Here is a 16,873-nt window from a genome sequence, read left to right as displayed (position 1 = left end):
GAGGGGCTTGTTGTCTGATAGTCAAAGGAAAATGTGTTTAATTCAGACTCTTTGAGTCCTTCTAGTAGACTGTTAGTATTTTTGGTTGTGTTTTCCATACTTTTGTTCTATACTTATTTGTATGCTTCTTTTTCCTAAGTCTAGGATTTGTATGCTTATATTTTGTCTTATTCTAGCAAGTTGCTGATGGGAAGGGACTGTCATCAATGGTGAACATAATTTTTTTGCTTTTTAGTGGTTTTCCAGTTTGTAGATCATTCAGACTATGTGTCTCCTCCTCCCCACCCCTCACCCCCCCCCCCCGCCCCTTATACCTGTTATCTCATTCTTCAATAGAAGATACTGGAATATAAGGAAAAGTAAAAGTTTTAAAGTTATAGTTGATTAGAGAATAGTAAGGCTTAACATACTGAAGGAGTTTTCATAGCTATCAAAAGTTGGAAATAACCTGGAAAAGGTTTCAACTAAAAAGGAAGCGTGATGGTTAACTATGATTTATTGACTACCTGCTACATGCACTTTATGTGTCTTTACCTCATTTAATTCTCCTAGCCACTTCTTTAGGGGATATCATAATTCCATTGTTCAGATGGGAGTATCAGTGCTCAGGCAGGCCATGTAACTTGCGTGGGCACGTAGCTGGTAAGTGACAAGCTAAGCATTGAAGTCATGATGATACTCACTCTGTGCTGCTCTCAAATGTAATCTTATACGTTTTTATACCTAATAGTAATAGCTACATTCATTGGAAAACCAAAAGTTAGGTTTTCCTCTGTTTTTATAATGAAAATACTTTATATGGTGCATGACTTTTTCTTCCTCCCACCTCTAAAGTTACCAGTCCCTTCAACAGATTGTCACTATTTTTTCGATATTTTTTTTTTATTACGGTAAAACATACACAACATCTTAAGCATTTGTACAGTTTGGTGGCATTAAGTACATTCACATTGTTATGCAACCATTAGCACAATCCATCCCCAGAACTCTCTTCATCTTCCCAAATGGAACTCCATACTCACTAACCAATAACCCTGTCCCTACCTCCTTCCAGGCCCTGGGGACACCTTTCTACTTTCTGTAACCATCTACTTTCTGTCTCTATTAGATATGCTTCTTGTACTTTGGTTATATACTTATTTATTAGTTTCTTTTCCCTAAATCTAGTCTGGATGCTTACATTAACCTGAGCAAAGGGAGTTAAGTACTAACTCTTTGATTGTCCTCCTTGGGGGTACACAAACCTGGAGCCCACTCCCACCTCATTCTCTTCCACTCTTAACAGAACATTAGACCTGAGAAGAATCTGAAAAATAAAAAGTATATGTTTGGGAGTTTTTCTGGACTCCAAAGCCAAGAATTCTTAAAGGATCCTGAAAGCTATGTTTTTCACACTTTGATTTACAAATTTTTAAAATTTAAAAGGCATATGTGTAAAACAATTTTTAAAAATCTTTTCAGGATTGAGAAAATGTTCCCATTCTCCTTACTAATTGGAAAAACATTTTAAGTGTTTTCTTTTGAAAATGCTTATAAACACTTAATGTAGTCATTTTCTTTCATTTAATGTTTTTAGAAGCTCTCTAAGAACCTTGCAGAGTGGTTCTTGGGGAAAGGCTGTGTTTCAAGAACTATGGTATAAGAACGCTGCCTGGACTTGAGGAAAGAGAAGAACCAGGAACCACATTTGGTGGCATTGGTTTACAAAGTCTTCACCTTTCTATTCAAACGTTAAGCTAAAATCAGGAAAATATCTACTTTCCATCTTCCTATGGAATAATAATTTTGGAGGCCAAGTGTGTGATATTCAGGTGTATTTTCAGAAAGTTCAAGCTCAGCCGACCGAATGAACTTTGGAGGTTTAATTATATCACTGAACCCAAAGAGAGAAATGCCAAACCAAATAGACATAAGGAAAAAGCAAGCATTTTCTCTTGCTGGGAAGGGCGTAATACTTTCCATGAGCAGTCTTAATCTGATTTATACTTGCCTTATTCAGTATTTGTGTGATATTTTATTCCCTGCCTAATGAATATTTAAAATAACAATATGTCAAGAGTTTTTAAAGTTTGCTACATTTTGGAATTTTTTACTCATCTACTTCTAAATGTGATCAAAGGACAATGACTTGCTCAAAGTCAAGCACAGACAAAGCCAGCTCTATGAATAGCCAAATTCTCCGTAAACATTTTTCTTTTTTTTCTTACTGCATTACTGGTTTGCTGGAAAGAAACAGAAATCCGCCGCTGATTGCACGCATGCGTGCACACACGCAAAGTCTTGGCGCGAAGGAAGGGCAGTTCTGTACCAATGATGCTGTGGTTATATCGTAGCTAAATTACAGCGAAGGAGCTGAAAGGGCCCATTCTCTTCTCGGCCTGGAGTCAGGGCTCTGAAATCCAATCTGAAGTGTGTTTAATGAGTGTTCTGAATGCGAGGGCTCAGTGCAGAGGGGAACAAGGAGCACAGTGTGTCCTGGCAGACAGCGTGGCCACCCTTGGAGCCTCAGAGAGGAGGAAGAATTGCCGCATTTGTGGAAGGAGTAGATGGGCAGGCCTAAACATTTAGCTACATTCTCCCAGAATGAAAGCCTTGTCCTGGCTCCCCAGACTTTGGCTTTAAAGCCATAGTTCCTGTTCTTGCTCTGGTTGGCATTTCACAGCAATGGTGAGCACACGGTGTGCTGAGGAGGCTACCACCAGGTCTGCTGATCAGTCTTTGAGTCATTTTCCCTCCTCCTGAATGCAATAGAGCCTACTGAGTACTGCATACCATCCTAAGAGCTCAGTGTACACTAAGTCATTTAATCCTCGCCACAACCCTATGAAATGGTTCAGACGCTACACCCGTTCTACAAAAGAAGAAACTGAGGCCCAAAGAATAACTTGCCCAACGTCACAACTGCGGTGGAGTGGAGATAGAGGATTTGCAAGAAGGCAGATACCTCCAGAGTTTGTATTCTTAATAATTATATTATACAACCTCTCGAAGTCACCCAGGGGCTGGACAAACAGCATGAGAAACATCTCCCACATTTCAGCTGTCTCATTTATTTCTAATTATAATTGCCGTACAGCATTATATTAGTTTCAAATGTACAACATAGTGATTCAACATTTACATACCTACAAAGTGATCAGCTCAATAAGTCTAGTAACCATCAGTCACCATACATAGTTATTACGATGTTATTGACTCTGTTCCCTCTGCTGTAAGTTACATCCCCATAACTTATTTTATAATAACATTTCTTCATTAACTAAGGAGTCCTGCCTTTGCGACAGAAGGTCACAATGGGCTTATGTGACACTCAGCTTGCAAGGGCTGTGTCATATATGGTCATACTAACTATGTATCATACAGGATGTCAAAACTAACCAGCTGTGGTGCCTGGAGTTATAGCACCTGCAAAGCGTCAGCCTCTTCCCTTGGTTTTATCAAAATTATGAGTCTAAGTCTTGAAAGGGATAGAGGGAAAATAGACTCTGAGGTTTAAAGGTTAGGAACAGATTCTCTGAAGCTGGGTTTGAATCCCAGCTCCACAGCAAGCGTGACGTTGGCAACTCTGTGTCCCCCAGTCTGGTATGTCCCAGGATGTGTAGCTTAGATGAATTGCAGGTGTCAGATGTAATGGTCCCTCTGCCCACAGGGTGAGCTTCTGGGGCAGTTTCATCTGGCTCCAAGTGTCTTTATTTACTCCAGCAGGTCACACAGACTCTATTATTGATGTCTCATTAGGAAAAATGGAAGGGAGATGCTGTTCTGGTTTCTCACATGCTGTTATGTCCTGTGTCATTCTGATTCTAGCCTTTGCTTTTCTCTCTCATGACCTTTAGAATCTTCTTTTCATTCCTTGTGTTCTAAAATTTTCAAGTAATTTGCCTTGAATTGGATTGTACTAATTTATTCTGTGAGACAGTTAAATCCTTCAGTTCTGGAAATCTTCTTTATACCGTGCTTGTATAATTTCCTTTCTTCTCAGGTCTGTCTCAAAGTCACATTCAGGTGTTGGAACTCTTGAACTGAGCCTCTGAATACCTTACCTCCTCTCCTCACTGCCTTCACTTGGTAGTCAGGTCTAGTTTCTAGGAGTTTCCTATTGTATCTTTAAACCCTTCTAGTGAAATTTTTATTTCTGCTGTGCTATTTACTTCTAAGAGTTCTTTTAATCCAAATGTTCCTTTTCATAACCTTTTGGGTTTTTTTTTTTTTAAGGTGTAAACTCTGAGCTATATGAAGATACAAATTACAGTGTTTTAAAACCTTTTTTTACTCTACCCTACATTATTGGAAGTACCTGGCGTCTCCCATTTCTGACCTTTTAGGGATTTCTGTGTAACTTGGCTGCTTCCTGTTGCTGACTCTTTTCTTAGCCGTAATTAGATTTTAGTTTTATCCTCTGTCTTTTTCTAGAATTTGGGGGAAATCTCTCACTTGATATCTCTTCTTTCATTTTCTGTTTTCTATAAATTTATTCCTCTTTTACTGCTTTTTAAGCAGGATTTCTGAGTGTAGCGGAGACGAGCTGCATGCATTCAGTCTGCCATATTTAGTCACAAGTCTGACATTCTTTTCATCGTTTATATTAAGCCCAGTCTGGCAGAGTCCTTGTGCTGTGAAAATGTGAAAAATACACATTTATGGACAGAGAGGTGGGTTCCTGTGGAATTTCTCAAATTGTACTCTCCTTGAATTTCCCCTTCATTGACAGCTCCTGACTATGTGCAGAGGGGGTAGGAAGGTTACACCCTGTGTGGACAGCTGGGACGGTTCGAAAGTGTGAGCTGTGTGGCTTCTGAGCCTGAATCCCAGCCTTTCTATCTCACTAGGGTCTCAAAAGAGAGCCTGTCTTGTAAAAAGAACTTCAATTATAGAAGACCAGTCACATCTAAAGCAACAACAGTAAACACACACACACACACACACACACATACATACCTTGTAACAGCAGGAAAAATTAACTACTCATAATTAGTCGACTTGCAGAGTATATTTGATTATCAAGTTCAAGAAATTTTGAAGGCCAGATTTTTATGTTATCTCAAATTTGCTTATTGAGTTATTTTGTTGTAATCCCTTTACTTGAAAGGGTCAGTACTAACATGAATGCTTTGTCCTTGCCCCAATGTGGCTAAGAAGTGGACAACAGCACCATGAAAAATGGCAGTATGAGTTTTTAAGAGCTGCCCTAACAACGTACCACCGACTAGTAGCACACAATAATGGAAATTCTCCCACAATTCTGGAAGCTAGAAGTCCAACATCAGGGCGTCCTCAGGGCCACGCTCCCTCCGAGACTCCGGGTAGAATCCTTCCTTACATCTTCCAGCTTCCAGTGGGAGCCGTCAATCCTTGGCATTCCTTGGCTCACAGTGCATCATGGCAGTCTCTGCCTTTGTTGTTATATGACCTATCTGTGTGTCTGCCTCTTCATATTATAAGGACACCAGCCTTATTGGGTTAGGGCCCACCCTAATGACCTCGTCTTGATTACATTTCCAAATCAGGTCACATTCACAGGGTCTGGGTGTTAGGACTTAAACATACCTTTATGAAGGATACAATTCAGCTCATGAAAGTGGGTTTGGTGTTTTTTTGCTCTGGTTGAGTCTAGAGCTTGATGTTAGCCCCAAACCAAAATCAAGGCGAGAGACCACAGAGCCAGCCGGCCCTGCATGTCTGAGGATCCACCTGTCATTCAGTATCAAGTCGTGATGCAACTGGCACCTTGCTACTCAAAGAGCACGATCTTCACACCAGTGGCAACATCCCCTGGGAGCTTGTTCAGATTCTCAGGCCCCACCCCAGCATCTGCAGCTTACCAAGGTCTGCAGGTGATCACTGAGCACATAAATTGGAGAAGCGCTCCTCTGAATCACCTCCAGCAGCATTCGAGGGCAGAATAAGCCTGGACCCAGGTATGGACTCTGCCCTTGGCAACACTGTCACCCAGCACACCAATGTGGTAGCCTAGTTTTCCATCCTTTGAGGCTGGGAAATGGGACCGCCTTCTCAATGTCATGCCTTCCCTTGCCATGAATTCTATAAGGTGACATTTCTTATCACAGTAGCAGCGATAATAATAGAGAACTTGTGTTGTATGCCAGGCCCTTTGCTAAATGCTTTGTAGTCATTGTTTTATTTAGTCTTCACATGGATCCTAGGAGGTAGACAATGTCTCCAGTCCTTCTGTCATTCCATGAGCTGTGGACTGAACCGTGTCCACCATCCCCCTCCCCAGTTCACACATTGAAACCCTAATCCCCAATGTGGCTGGGTTTGCAGTAAGGAGGTATAATTAAGGTCAAATGAGGTTATAAGGGTGAAGCCATGATCTAGTGAGTAGATTGAGTGTTCTTAGAAGAAGAGACCTGAGGGCACATGCGTGTTCTCTCTCTTTAACATAGCGCTTACTACATATTCTAATGTAGCTGGTTATTGTCTGCACTCGACTCAGAGAGAGACACTTCTCATGTTGATCTCCTGAACACCTAGCACAGTGCTTACATGTGGTCACTCCCAGCCTTATCTGGCCATCATAGTTTTTAATACTTCTACTCACCTGGTCCAAAACTGACAAAGGGCCATGAGGAAATCTACAATGTTATAATCTCCTTGAGATCAGATGTGTTAAAGCTTAGTGAGTTATGGGGATTTGAACAATATTCTAATGGGTATTAACGGTAGGAAAAAGGGGGCCAAGGCCTTTGAGAGAAGCTCTTCCCTTCTGCTAGGTCAGAGCATGCCATGGTCGTCATGGTTACATTAATCTCAAACCAGAAAAAAACAAAACACTTCCAGAAACAGCTCTCTGAAATCTCTGCAGATGCAAATTTTATAAAACGGATCAAACATTATCTTTATAGATTTTTGTCTGTGATTATTTCAGAAAGGCAGAACCTACTTGTTCCCAGTGGAACGAATCATTGGTTCAGACCCTTCGAGGAGGTGGGTAGAGGGAGGAGAAGACACCCCCAGCCCAGAAACAATTGTGTCTTTATTCTTTTAGAGGAGGAAAAAAGTATTCTCACATAAAACTTTATGTAACAGAAATAACCTGAAGGCATAGACATATTTCAAAAGCACAATAACCTAAAGCGACTTTGATTCACAATTTTTAATAGCTTGAAGCTGTATGTGAATGTTCATACTTTTTATTAGTCAGTACTTAGTTGCCAGACATCCCCCAAGAATGTAAACCTCCTCTTAAAATTTAATTTTATTGGATTCTGTGAAAAGCCAATTCAAAATGCAGAAAGCACAGGGACATATGGATTGACATTAGCCAACTTATTTGTGCACTAGATTAAAATTCACATGTCTTTTGGAGCATAATTAAAAGTAGTCAATAAGAAAAAAAATGATATAATCAGATTATGTAGTTTCACTTATCACTGATGATATGTAACTATTTGGATTCTTTTCTGTAAGGAGTACACTTCTAGAATATTTTAATCAAGACTGGCAGTATATGGGGGTCATAGTTTCTGAGATGGTTTTGGAGTCTTAAAGGTCTGTGCCATTATGCCCAGTACAGACACTTGGGGACAATTTTCTAAAAATTCATTGTGATAAGATCCTTTTCATATTAAACCATTACTAATGATTCCTAAATAACTTGATTTCCTTTGCTCATGTATGATAGCTTGTATAATTGTAAATATAAATGCGTGTGTGTATATATCTTTAAGTTACCATTTGAGAAAATACCTTTACGATGAATTTTCCTCAGGATCTCTGCTATATGTTCTGTCGGTTTAATCTACGCTGTTGCCACCTTTTCCCCCATTTAGACTTTATTGACTGACTTACAGGTTCATTTTAGGAATAAAGAGCTTGTGGATTTGTAGCCTTAAACCCCATCATCAATTTCCAGTGCAAAGCCTGCACCAATTGCATAATTTGTGGTTACTTCCAACTATGTTCATTTTGTGCCTTTTTTTTTTTTTACCAGACATGTAAAAGGGCTCTTTGTGCTGAGAAATATTAGCAAACATTTAGTGTACACACGTGAATATTCACACATTCTCCCCATGTGCTAAGGCTCTTCGCAGCCACTGCGCTTGAGCTGGGTCGTTTCCCTCAATATTTTCCTAAGATCTAATATAAACAAAATGGATTCTTTATTTTCTTGTTCTTAAAAATAGTTTAAATAGATACCGTTGTTAGTAACTATTTAGTTTATAGTGTGAACCCCATTCCTTTTTCTTTTCTTTTTTTAGCTATTTTTAATATACAGTTCAGTGGCATTAAGTACATTCACAATGTTGTGCAGTCATCACCACTATTCATTTTACATTCCATGAATGATTTTGAACAGAATTACTTTTAGCTGAAGTTCAAAAGGTTCACACTGGAGACAAGTGTGGAGAAATGATGTTGCAGATGGATGGAGTAAATCCACTGTAGGAAGAAAAGAAGGGATAGTTTTTCAAGAATGAAGATGCAACTATTTTTCTTCTTCCCTCCTCTGAGATGCTCTCTCTGAGGCAGCACAGCCCTGGATGCATGGATGTACCCAGACAGTTCTACTCCAACTCCTAAGAGAAAGAGAAACAGGGACCCTGAACTTTGGGGTCATGATGTCTGGAAGCATTTTAGATCGTAGCCACCTGGTGTACATTGTGGCGTTAATGCTGAGGGCCACTCACCCATGAGATTATCATGTAGTGGCTGCGTTTAAACCTTTATCAATACTTTCTAGTGATGTTACACACTGCCTTCCTTTATATCTCTGAAAATTTCCAGCATTCACAGAGGAATTCGTATAATGCTTTATAGGTATCTATTTTATAGAACAATTTTAGAAGCTATGTGATCTTTCAAGCTCTAAATTAACTTCTCCCATATAAAAATGTTGGTACCATAGAACAGTCATTTTATACAAAGGATTTGTACAAAATATTAAATTTTCAGGAAATCATTAGGAAGTGAGACCAGAGTTATGTCATTTATTAACTAGATTCCAAGCATCTATTTCCAGTCTCTTACTATTTCTAAGATATGCTCGATATGTTCACAAAAATTGCTGCTCACTTAGTAAAGGACCCAGTTCAGATGGTAAGTCTGCCTCTCTTCTGTGTGCTCCATAAGGTGCTTAGTCGAATATCATATCTATAAAGACATCCATTGTATATTCACTTTTTACTTGTTTAGACTTCCAATGTTGAATTGTCTTATTTCCCAGACCGTAAATCTAGATGAAGTTATCAAATTCACTTAGTACTAGGAATTCTTCGGAAATGTGAGTGCTTGCCAGCTGGTCAGGTAATTGGTGGTTCATTTTGTAACAAATAGTAAATGTCAAGAATTGTGAGAAAGAAGGATTGTGAAACTGGAATGTGGTCTTTAAAAACATGATCTAGGAATTCTTCCACAACTTCTTAGCCCCTAGCCCTTTTTAATAACATTCTTATTAAGGTCTGCAGGTTTTACTGGACAGAGAGGAGGGCCTAGAACAAGGAGCTGTGTGTCAGTTATTCTTGAAGGTCTTTGGAGGCAGGTGTGAGAACTTGAACCCAGGACCCTGCTTTTGCTTGGCTGTTGAATTCCCAAGTGCTCTCAGCATGACTGAGTAGAGCACAGTGGTAAACCGAAGAGATGGAAAATAAGATTGCTGATCAGTAATCCCTGTGTCTCTAAGTCTACTATATAAATGCAGGTGTATATGAGGGGCGGGGTGTGTTTGACAGGAGAATGGGGTTTAAACTCAATCACATGTTACTCCTGCCACCAGTGCAAGTGATATAATTCTACCAGTAACCTTTGGACAAGGCATTCAAAGCCCAGAGCCTGGTGAATTTGGAATTATCCATGGAGAATATTGCATGCCCGTAGATAGTGAATATCTTCTGGATTTCAATAATGAGGAATTATGGGAGCATAAACTGGTTCTGTTAAAAAAGATTCTTTGTCACTGGACACTAAAACATCTTGGACACTTCTCGGGTCACAGTGGAACAGGCTGTGGACATGGCCATCGCTGTGCTTGTCAGGCTGGCTCTCACCGTCAATCTCCTGGGTTACTAATTGGTTCCTAAAATGCTCTGCTTTTCTCATAGGGGAGGTGAGAATGTAAAAGTGGTAACTGGAGATGACCATGTTTTGAAACACTTTTTTTTCCCCCAGTGTTTGAGCTATGTGGTGGAATTGGACCCATTTTATTAGTGGGTCATTATGAGTCCACTGGATAGTGAAGAGAAACCAAGGTATATGAGTCTAAGCTTTTAGGGTAGAAATTGAGTTCTTATAGATCATGTTCCTTTTCCTTATAGATTCAGTATATAGAAAATATATGTGTATTATTGATTTCAGCAGACATTGATTGAGTGCCAGGTGGCTTGCTAGGCAGTAGGAATATAAAGGTGATTAAATAGCTCATAATTTAACTGGGGAGACAGAATCATAGATATTTAATTACATATAATATAGTGGGATGAATAACTTATTGATTTATTTATTCATTTCAACAAAATTGGTTGAAATTGGTCTTTAAGCATTGTGTATAGAGGGAGTAATAAAATATGGCCTTTACCTTCAATATATTTGTAGTCTAGATGAGCGTCTGCACAAAGTGTTATGGTAACCTAGAGAAGAAAGGCGTAAATTCTGCCATATTCATGGAGGAGAGAAGCACAGGGTAGGGTTTCAATGGCTGCAAAAAGGGTATGAGATCATGAGTTGAAAACATATCCACATAAAACCTGCACACAAATATTTATAGCAGCTTTATTGATAATTCCCAAAACTTGAGCAACCAAGATGTCTTTCAACAGGTGAATGCATAAACTGTGGTACATCCAGACAATGGAATATTATTCCAAAATAAAAAGGAGTAAGCTGTCAATCCATGAAAAGACATGGAGGAAACTTAGGTGTACACTGCTAAGGGGAAGATGTCAATCTGAAAAGTCTACATACTTTGTGATTCCAGCTACACAATATTCTAAAAAAAAATCAAAACTGTGGAGAGAGTAAAAAAATCAGAGGTCGTCAGGAGTTAAGGAGGAAGGGAATAAGGGTTGGATGGGTGGAGCACTATGGATTTTAAGACAATGATACTGTTATGGTATCTATACTATACAACAGAAAAAGTGAACCCTAATGTAAACAGTGGACTTTGAGTGATAATAATGTATCAATATCGGTTCAATAATTACAGCAACTATACCCCACTAATGCAAAACATTAATAACGGGACACTGTATGTGTGCTGGGGAGCTGTATCTAGGAACTCTCTACTTTGTGCTCAGTTTTTTATAAACCTAAAACTGCTCTAAGAAAAAAATGAGGTATTTTTAAAAAGGGGGTAGTGCCCAGGATCAGGGTAGGGAGAAATGGCAGAGGTCCTCACCTAAGTGTGAGAACAGCAGAAGAAGGGCTCCCAGCGGTGTGCACGAGGCTGGTAGTCAGGGTGCCTGGGAGGGTGGTGGCGAGCTGCAGAGGACCTGAAGACTACAGTGTAGGGGCTTCCTGTAGTGGAAGCTGTGGTCTGTTTTCATCCCTGCCTGTCTCCGAGGGCGTAACTGCTGTTGTTTCTGTTCCCAGCAAAGAGCCCCAGGGAAAGTGTTGCTGGATGCAGTTTGCAACCACCTCAACCTCGTGGAAGGTGACTATTTTGGCCTCGAGTTTCCTGACCACAAAAAGATCACGGTAGGTGATGTTAAGTGATGTTGCTACTTTTACTATCTATTTGACTAGGGAAAAGGGAGGGAGTAATTTGGGACCTTGCCTTGACCATACAGAAATGTATAGAGGAAAAACACCTTGAAAGCCCTTTTAAATCTTTTTTTTTTTTTTTTTGGAAGTAGTTGTGCACAGTGTTAGCAGATTCAAAGAAAATACACAATGAAGATGGGGTTTCATTTACCCATTTCTCTTATTGCTCCCTCGAGGGACCACCATTAACAGTTTCTTGTGTATCTTTCTGATAAAAATCTGTGTATACGTATATGCACACATCATTTTTTAAATACACTATTATTACGTGACAATACGCAGTATCCCATACTTTCCCTCCCCTCTCCCATTAATGTATCATGAAGATTTCTCCTTTTCAGCACATAAAGAGTGTACTTCTTTTTTACAATTTCATGCTATTTCGCTGAATGGATATGCCATAACCTACAACCTCTAGTATAAATGATTAGATACTAAGGTTGTTCCCAGTCATTTGCTATTACAAATGATGCTACAGGGAACAACATACTAGTAAATTTTGTTTGCACTGATGGCAAATACTCAAGTGTTTCAGTAGTTCAGATCCAAAGTCATGGAATTGCTTAATTCATGGGTTCAACCATTTTAAAGTTTGCTGAATATGTTAGATTGTTCTTTAAAAAGATTTCACTGATTTGAACTCCATTTAGAACAAAGCTTGCTGTTATGTATCTCTTGGCTGATGATATTTTTAAGCTGTATGTGAACCTACCTGTTGCTAAACACCCTTTTAGGCTATAAATTTGACTATATTTCTGTTTATTCTTCCATTGAGTACATGCTGAATACCTAGAACTTTTGGTAGCAACTGCACTGGAGATCAAATAATAGCAAGATGCAGAAAGCGTATAATTCAGGTGGGGTGTCAAGTTTAGTTAGTGGCCAGTACAGGGCATGTAACATGTGCCCCACTGCAGCCAGGGGGCATTGAGCAGTGGAGCCAACAAACAACATTTGTGTTCAGAATGTCCTTCCCGGGTGTTGTGAAACTGAGTCCCACGAGACCAGAAGGAGTCGACCTAATAAAGTATTCTGGGGAGAGGTGGCCCTCCATGTACAAAGAGCAGAAAGCAAGCGGTCTATCTATTCAGGAACATGCATACAGGCTGGAGCGTAGAGGGAAGGTGGGTGTAAGAGCATAGGGAGGTTCTTGGGAAGGAAGCGAGAGACAGGAAGTTGAAAGGGAAGCAGGGAACCAGATCTCATAGGATTTTTTTATACCATTGCCACATAATAGAAATATAAAATGAGCCACAGATCGAATTTCAAATTTTCTAGCACTTGTTAAACATAGTTTAAAAAGCGAAATTAATTTAAAAGTATATTAAATTTAATGTATCCAAAAACATCATTTCAGCATATAATCAATATCAAAAACTATGAATAAGATATTTTACGTTTTTTTCACTGTAAGTCTTTGAGTGGTATGCATTTGACACAGCCCCTCTGAATTCAGACCAACCGTATTTCAAGTGCTCAGTAGTCAGTCGCACGAACCCGGCAGCTATTGACTTGGATGGCACAGTTCAGTACCAAGCTAATGTGTTTGAGTAGCTGTTGAATGTGTTTTAAAGGGAACGTGATACGATGTGATGTGTAGTTTAGAAGGAGAACTGTAGCTGTACCGGAATAAGACAAGACTGGAATAAGGAAAGCTGTCAGGATCTTGCAGTATTTCAGGCAGGAGATGGTGCTGGATGGCAGTGAGGGAAAATTGAGGTGGGGGCTAGAGGGAGGTGGATGAATTCAAGAGACCAAGGAGGAGTGGTTAAGGAGATGATTGAATGGATGGGTTTGTTGGGGAAAGAGGGCTCAGGGGAGCTGGGGTTTCTCACTTTGCCATCTGGGTGGACAATAGTGCCAGTCACTGGAGATGGAAAGTTTCCGAGCATATCCATGAAGAGGTGAAGACAGTGAGCTCAAGCCCAGGCAGGAGCAGTTGGCATTATCAGTAGACATTGCAGTGGGGACGTCCAGCAGGCAGTACAAGTAGATGTATCTCCTGGAGCACAGGAAAGAGATCTGAGCTGAAATTCTGATGATTATTTTAATATTAATTGAAGCTCTGAAATTGGATGAGAGTGAAAAGAACGAGGCAAGACTGGAACACCAGTATTTAAGGGATGCATAGAGAAGGAAGAACCCTTAGAGGAGGTACAGATAGGAGAGAGAGACATCACAGGGCAAGGGAATAAAGCATTGCAAGCAAGGGGCGGGTAGGTGGTAGATGAGTGAATCTGTCACGTACCTAAAAATAGGTGCAAATTGTGTTTTCTCAGTGTATTCCTACCTCCAAATACTCTTGACCATTTTCTAGTGCTTAAGTTAAATCTAAGGCTCCCTGGCTCCCAGTCATTTTTCTATTGTGGCAAATGAACAGAGATGGGCCAAAACCTACTCCCATGTGCATGTATTCATCTAAGAATTATCTTGCACCTACAAAGTGTCAGTCATCACACTTTATACTCTAGAAAACATGTGATATAAAGTGACCCCAAGAAGTAATTATGGTTTCCATTCATTAGAAGTGCACAGTCTAGTAATGGAGATAAGGAAACAAATAATTTCAATATGATGTAGCAAGTTCTATGGAACATTGTTTTATAAACTTATTTTGTTATAATAATTATTCTCAAAATACTTGAAGACATCTTATCTCATTATTTCTAATCGAGACTGAACTACTGCAAGGTCCTAATGGTTCTTCTGACTTGAATCTTGCCCTGTTCTGATCCAGCCGGAGTTGCCTTTCTAAACCATAAATCAGCAGCGGTGAGGATACTAAGATTCTGAGAATTGTTTGGAATCTGGGTCAACCAACTAGCTACTGGCAGAGCTAGGATTCTAAAGATCGTCTTCTGACCCCAAATTCAGTGCCTTTTTTGTTAATCGTAGGTGCTTCTCTTTGCTAGAATTCACAATCTGTTGATCTTTCTGGGTACCTACAGGGCTGACTTCTTTGGTTTTATCAGGCTTGATTTTTAGAATTTCACTGCATCCTTTACAATACTGTTTAGAAATCTGCTCAACTTCAAAATACAGAAAACCCAATAATGATGACTTAAAGAGATAGGCGTTTATTTGTTGCACATAATACGAATAAAAGCCACCACAGGAGTGTTTATCATGAGCCACATGGTCCTCGTCATTGTGGACACAACAGTGAACATGGCCCACATTCTAAAGCAGGAATCAGCAAACTTTCTTTGTTAGGGGCCAGATAGTAAATACTATACATAGGCCTAATGGTCATGGGTCTCTGTTGCTTTTGTAGTGCAGAAGCAGCCATAGACAATATGTAAATGAATGGATGTGGCTTTGTTCCAATAAAACTTTATAATACAGGAAACCATAGTTTGCCAACACCTGCTCTAGAGAGTAACAACTCTGTGCAAGGCATCATATTGAGTTTACTTACAGTATTTCATTCATTCCAGACAGGCCCACTATATACCCCTTTTCTGATGAGGAAGCTAAGGCTTAAGTTAAGTCACAAAGACACACAGCCAGGAAATGATAGAGCCGAGATTCAAGTTCAAATCTGTCTAAGTACAAGCCCATGCTCTCAATCATCATCCCATTCTGACCATATATATCTCGGTATTTTGCTTTCTGTCAAATATGAAATCCCAACCTGAGAGCTAATTTCATAAAAATTTAAAAATAAGTTGTTTTGACAAAATCGATGTGTGATGTTAGGTAGACAGTGTAAGTGACTGGAGATGGGTACTAGGAGATCTTCTGGGGTCCTGGCCATGTTCTGTTTCTTGATCTGGATACAGTCAGTTTATAAAAATTAAGTGCACCGTACATTTATAAATGTGCATTTTATATGCATATGTGCGCATATAAAATTTATATATATATATATATATGTAAAACTTCAACAAACACAGTGAAATAAAAGCACATGGGGGCAAAAATATGGCCCATAAAGCACCTAGAGGCTGGCTGACAGAATCTGTTTCGGAAAAGCCAAGGACAAGTCTCGATTGGATGAACTGAGTCAGAGCCAGTCATGTGGGAAAATAATACACTCTAGCTGGATTTTCACCTCTGCTCTTAGTAAAGGTGCTTGAATATTTAAGATTTGTGTCATATAGTTTCTGTCCCCTTCCCAGATTCGGTCAAAACGCTGGCTTTCTGGACAAGCAGTGGGACATTGCAGCTGTGGACAAAAGCAACTCTGCAGTCAGGGCGCCAGCCCTCAAAGTGTGACCAGGGCAGGTGGTGGCCCCTATAGAGCCTCGCTTTGCTCCTGGCTGCAATGGGGACATTAGTGCCCACTTTTTGGGAGCTTTTGAAAGGATCAAACATGATAATATCTATCAGCATGTTACCCCACGTCTAGGGCCTAGTAAAGTGTTCAGAAAGTGTTAGTTATGGAAACTGTTATTCTCATCATCATTATTTATTTATTTTTTACTATGGTCAGAAACAGCAAACATGAAATCTGCCATCTTAATTATTTTTGAGTATATAATAGGAATGTTAACTATATGCATAAGTACAGGAAAGTATATTCACATTGTTGTGCAACAGATTTCTAAAACTTCATCTTGCAAAACAAACTCCATACCCGTCAAACAACAAACAACACCTTCCTTCTTCCTCCTAGCCTCTGGCAACCCCCGTTCTACTTTCTGTTCCTATGAGTTTGGCTACTTTACAGACCTCATACAAGTGGGATCATGCAGGATTTGTCTTTTTGTGACTGGCTTATTTCACTTGGATCAGTTGTCCTCGAGGTTCATCCATCTTGTAGGATATGACAGGGCTTTCTTTTTAAGACCGAATAGCATTCCATTGTTTGGATATACCACATTCTGCTTGTCCATTCATCTGATGAGCACTCAAGTTGCTTCTTCCCCTTGGTGGTTATGAATAATGCTGCAGTGAACGTGAGTGTGTCGTTGTGGTTAATTTTTAATAGTATCATTGTGATTATTACCTTTGCCAAGCTTTATGTGGGAGCTGCTCATATATCTGACAAACCAAGAACAAGTATGGTTGGTCTTAAAGTGCCCAAACGTGGGCTGTCACAACTGCTTTTTGCCCATTTATCTGTGGATAAGATGTGGGAAAACTAATTGTCCCACACAGGCCCTGACACACAAGGTCGTGGACCTCTGTCCCTAGGCAGCAAGTCAGGCAA

The 16,873-nt window shown here is 39.8% G+C and overlaps 1 protein-coding gene across 1 annotated transcript in view; it reads left to right on the top strand.

Annotated features, from left to right (window-relative positions):
- The window catches only part of FARP1 (FERM, ARH/RhoGEF and pleckstrin domain protein 1), a 265,054-nt gene that overhangs the window by 158,884 nt on the left and 89,297 nt on the right, over nt 1-16,873 (top strand). Inside the window, exon 3 of the mRNA XM_016123131.2 lies at nt 11,548-11,652. Within this exon, the coding sequence (XP_015978617.1) occupies nt 11,548-11,652 (105 nt within the window). The remainder of the gene's footprint in view (nt 1-11,547; nt 11,653-16,873) is intronic.

This window comes from Rousettus aegyptiacus, unplaced genomic scaffold (genome assembly GCF_014176215.1).
Source record: "Rousettus aegyptiacus isolate mRouAeg1 unplaced genomic scaffold, mRouAeg1.p scaffold_m13_p_11, whole genome shotgun sequence".
NCBI lineage: Eukaryota > Metazoa > Chordata > Mammalia > Chiroptera > Pteropodidae > Rousettus > Rousettus aegyptiacus.
This window is presented reverse-complemented; position numbering and strand designations above follow the sequence as displayed.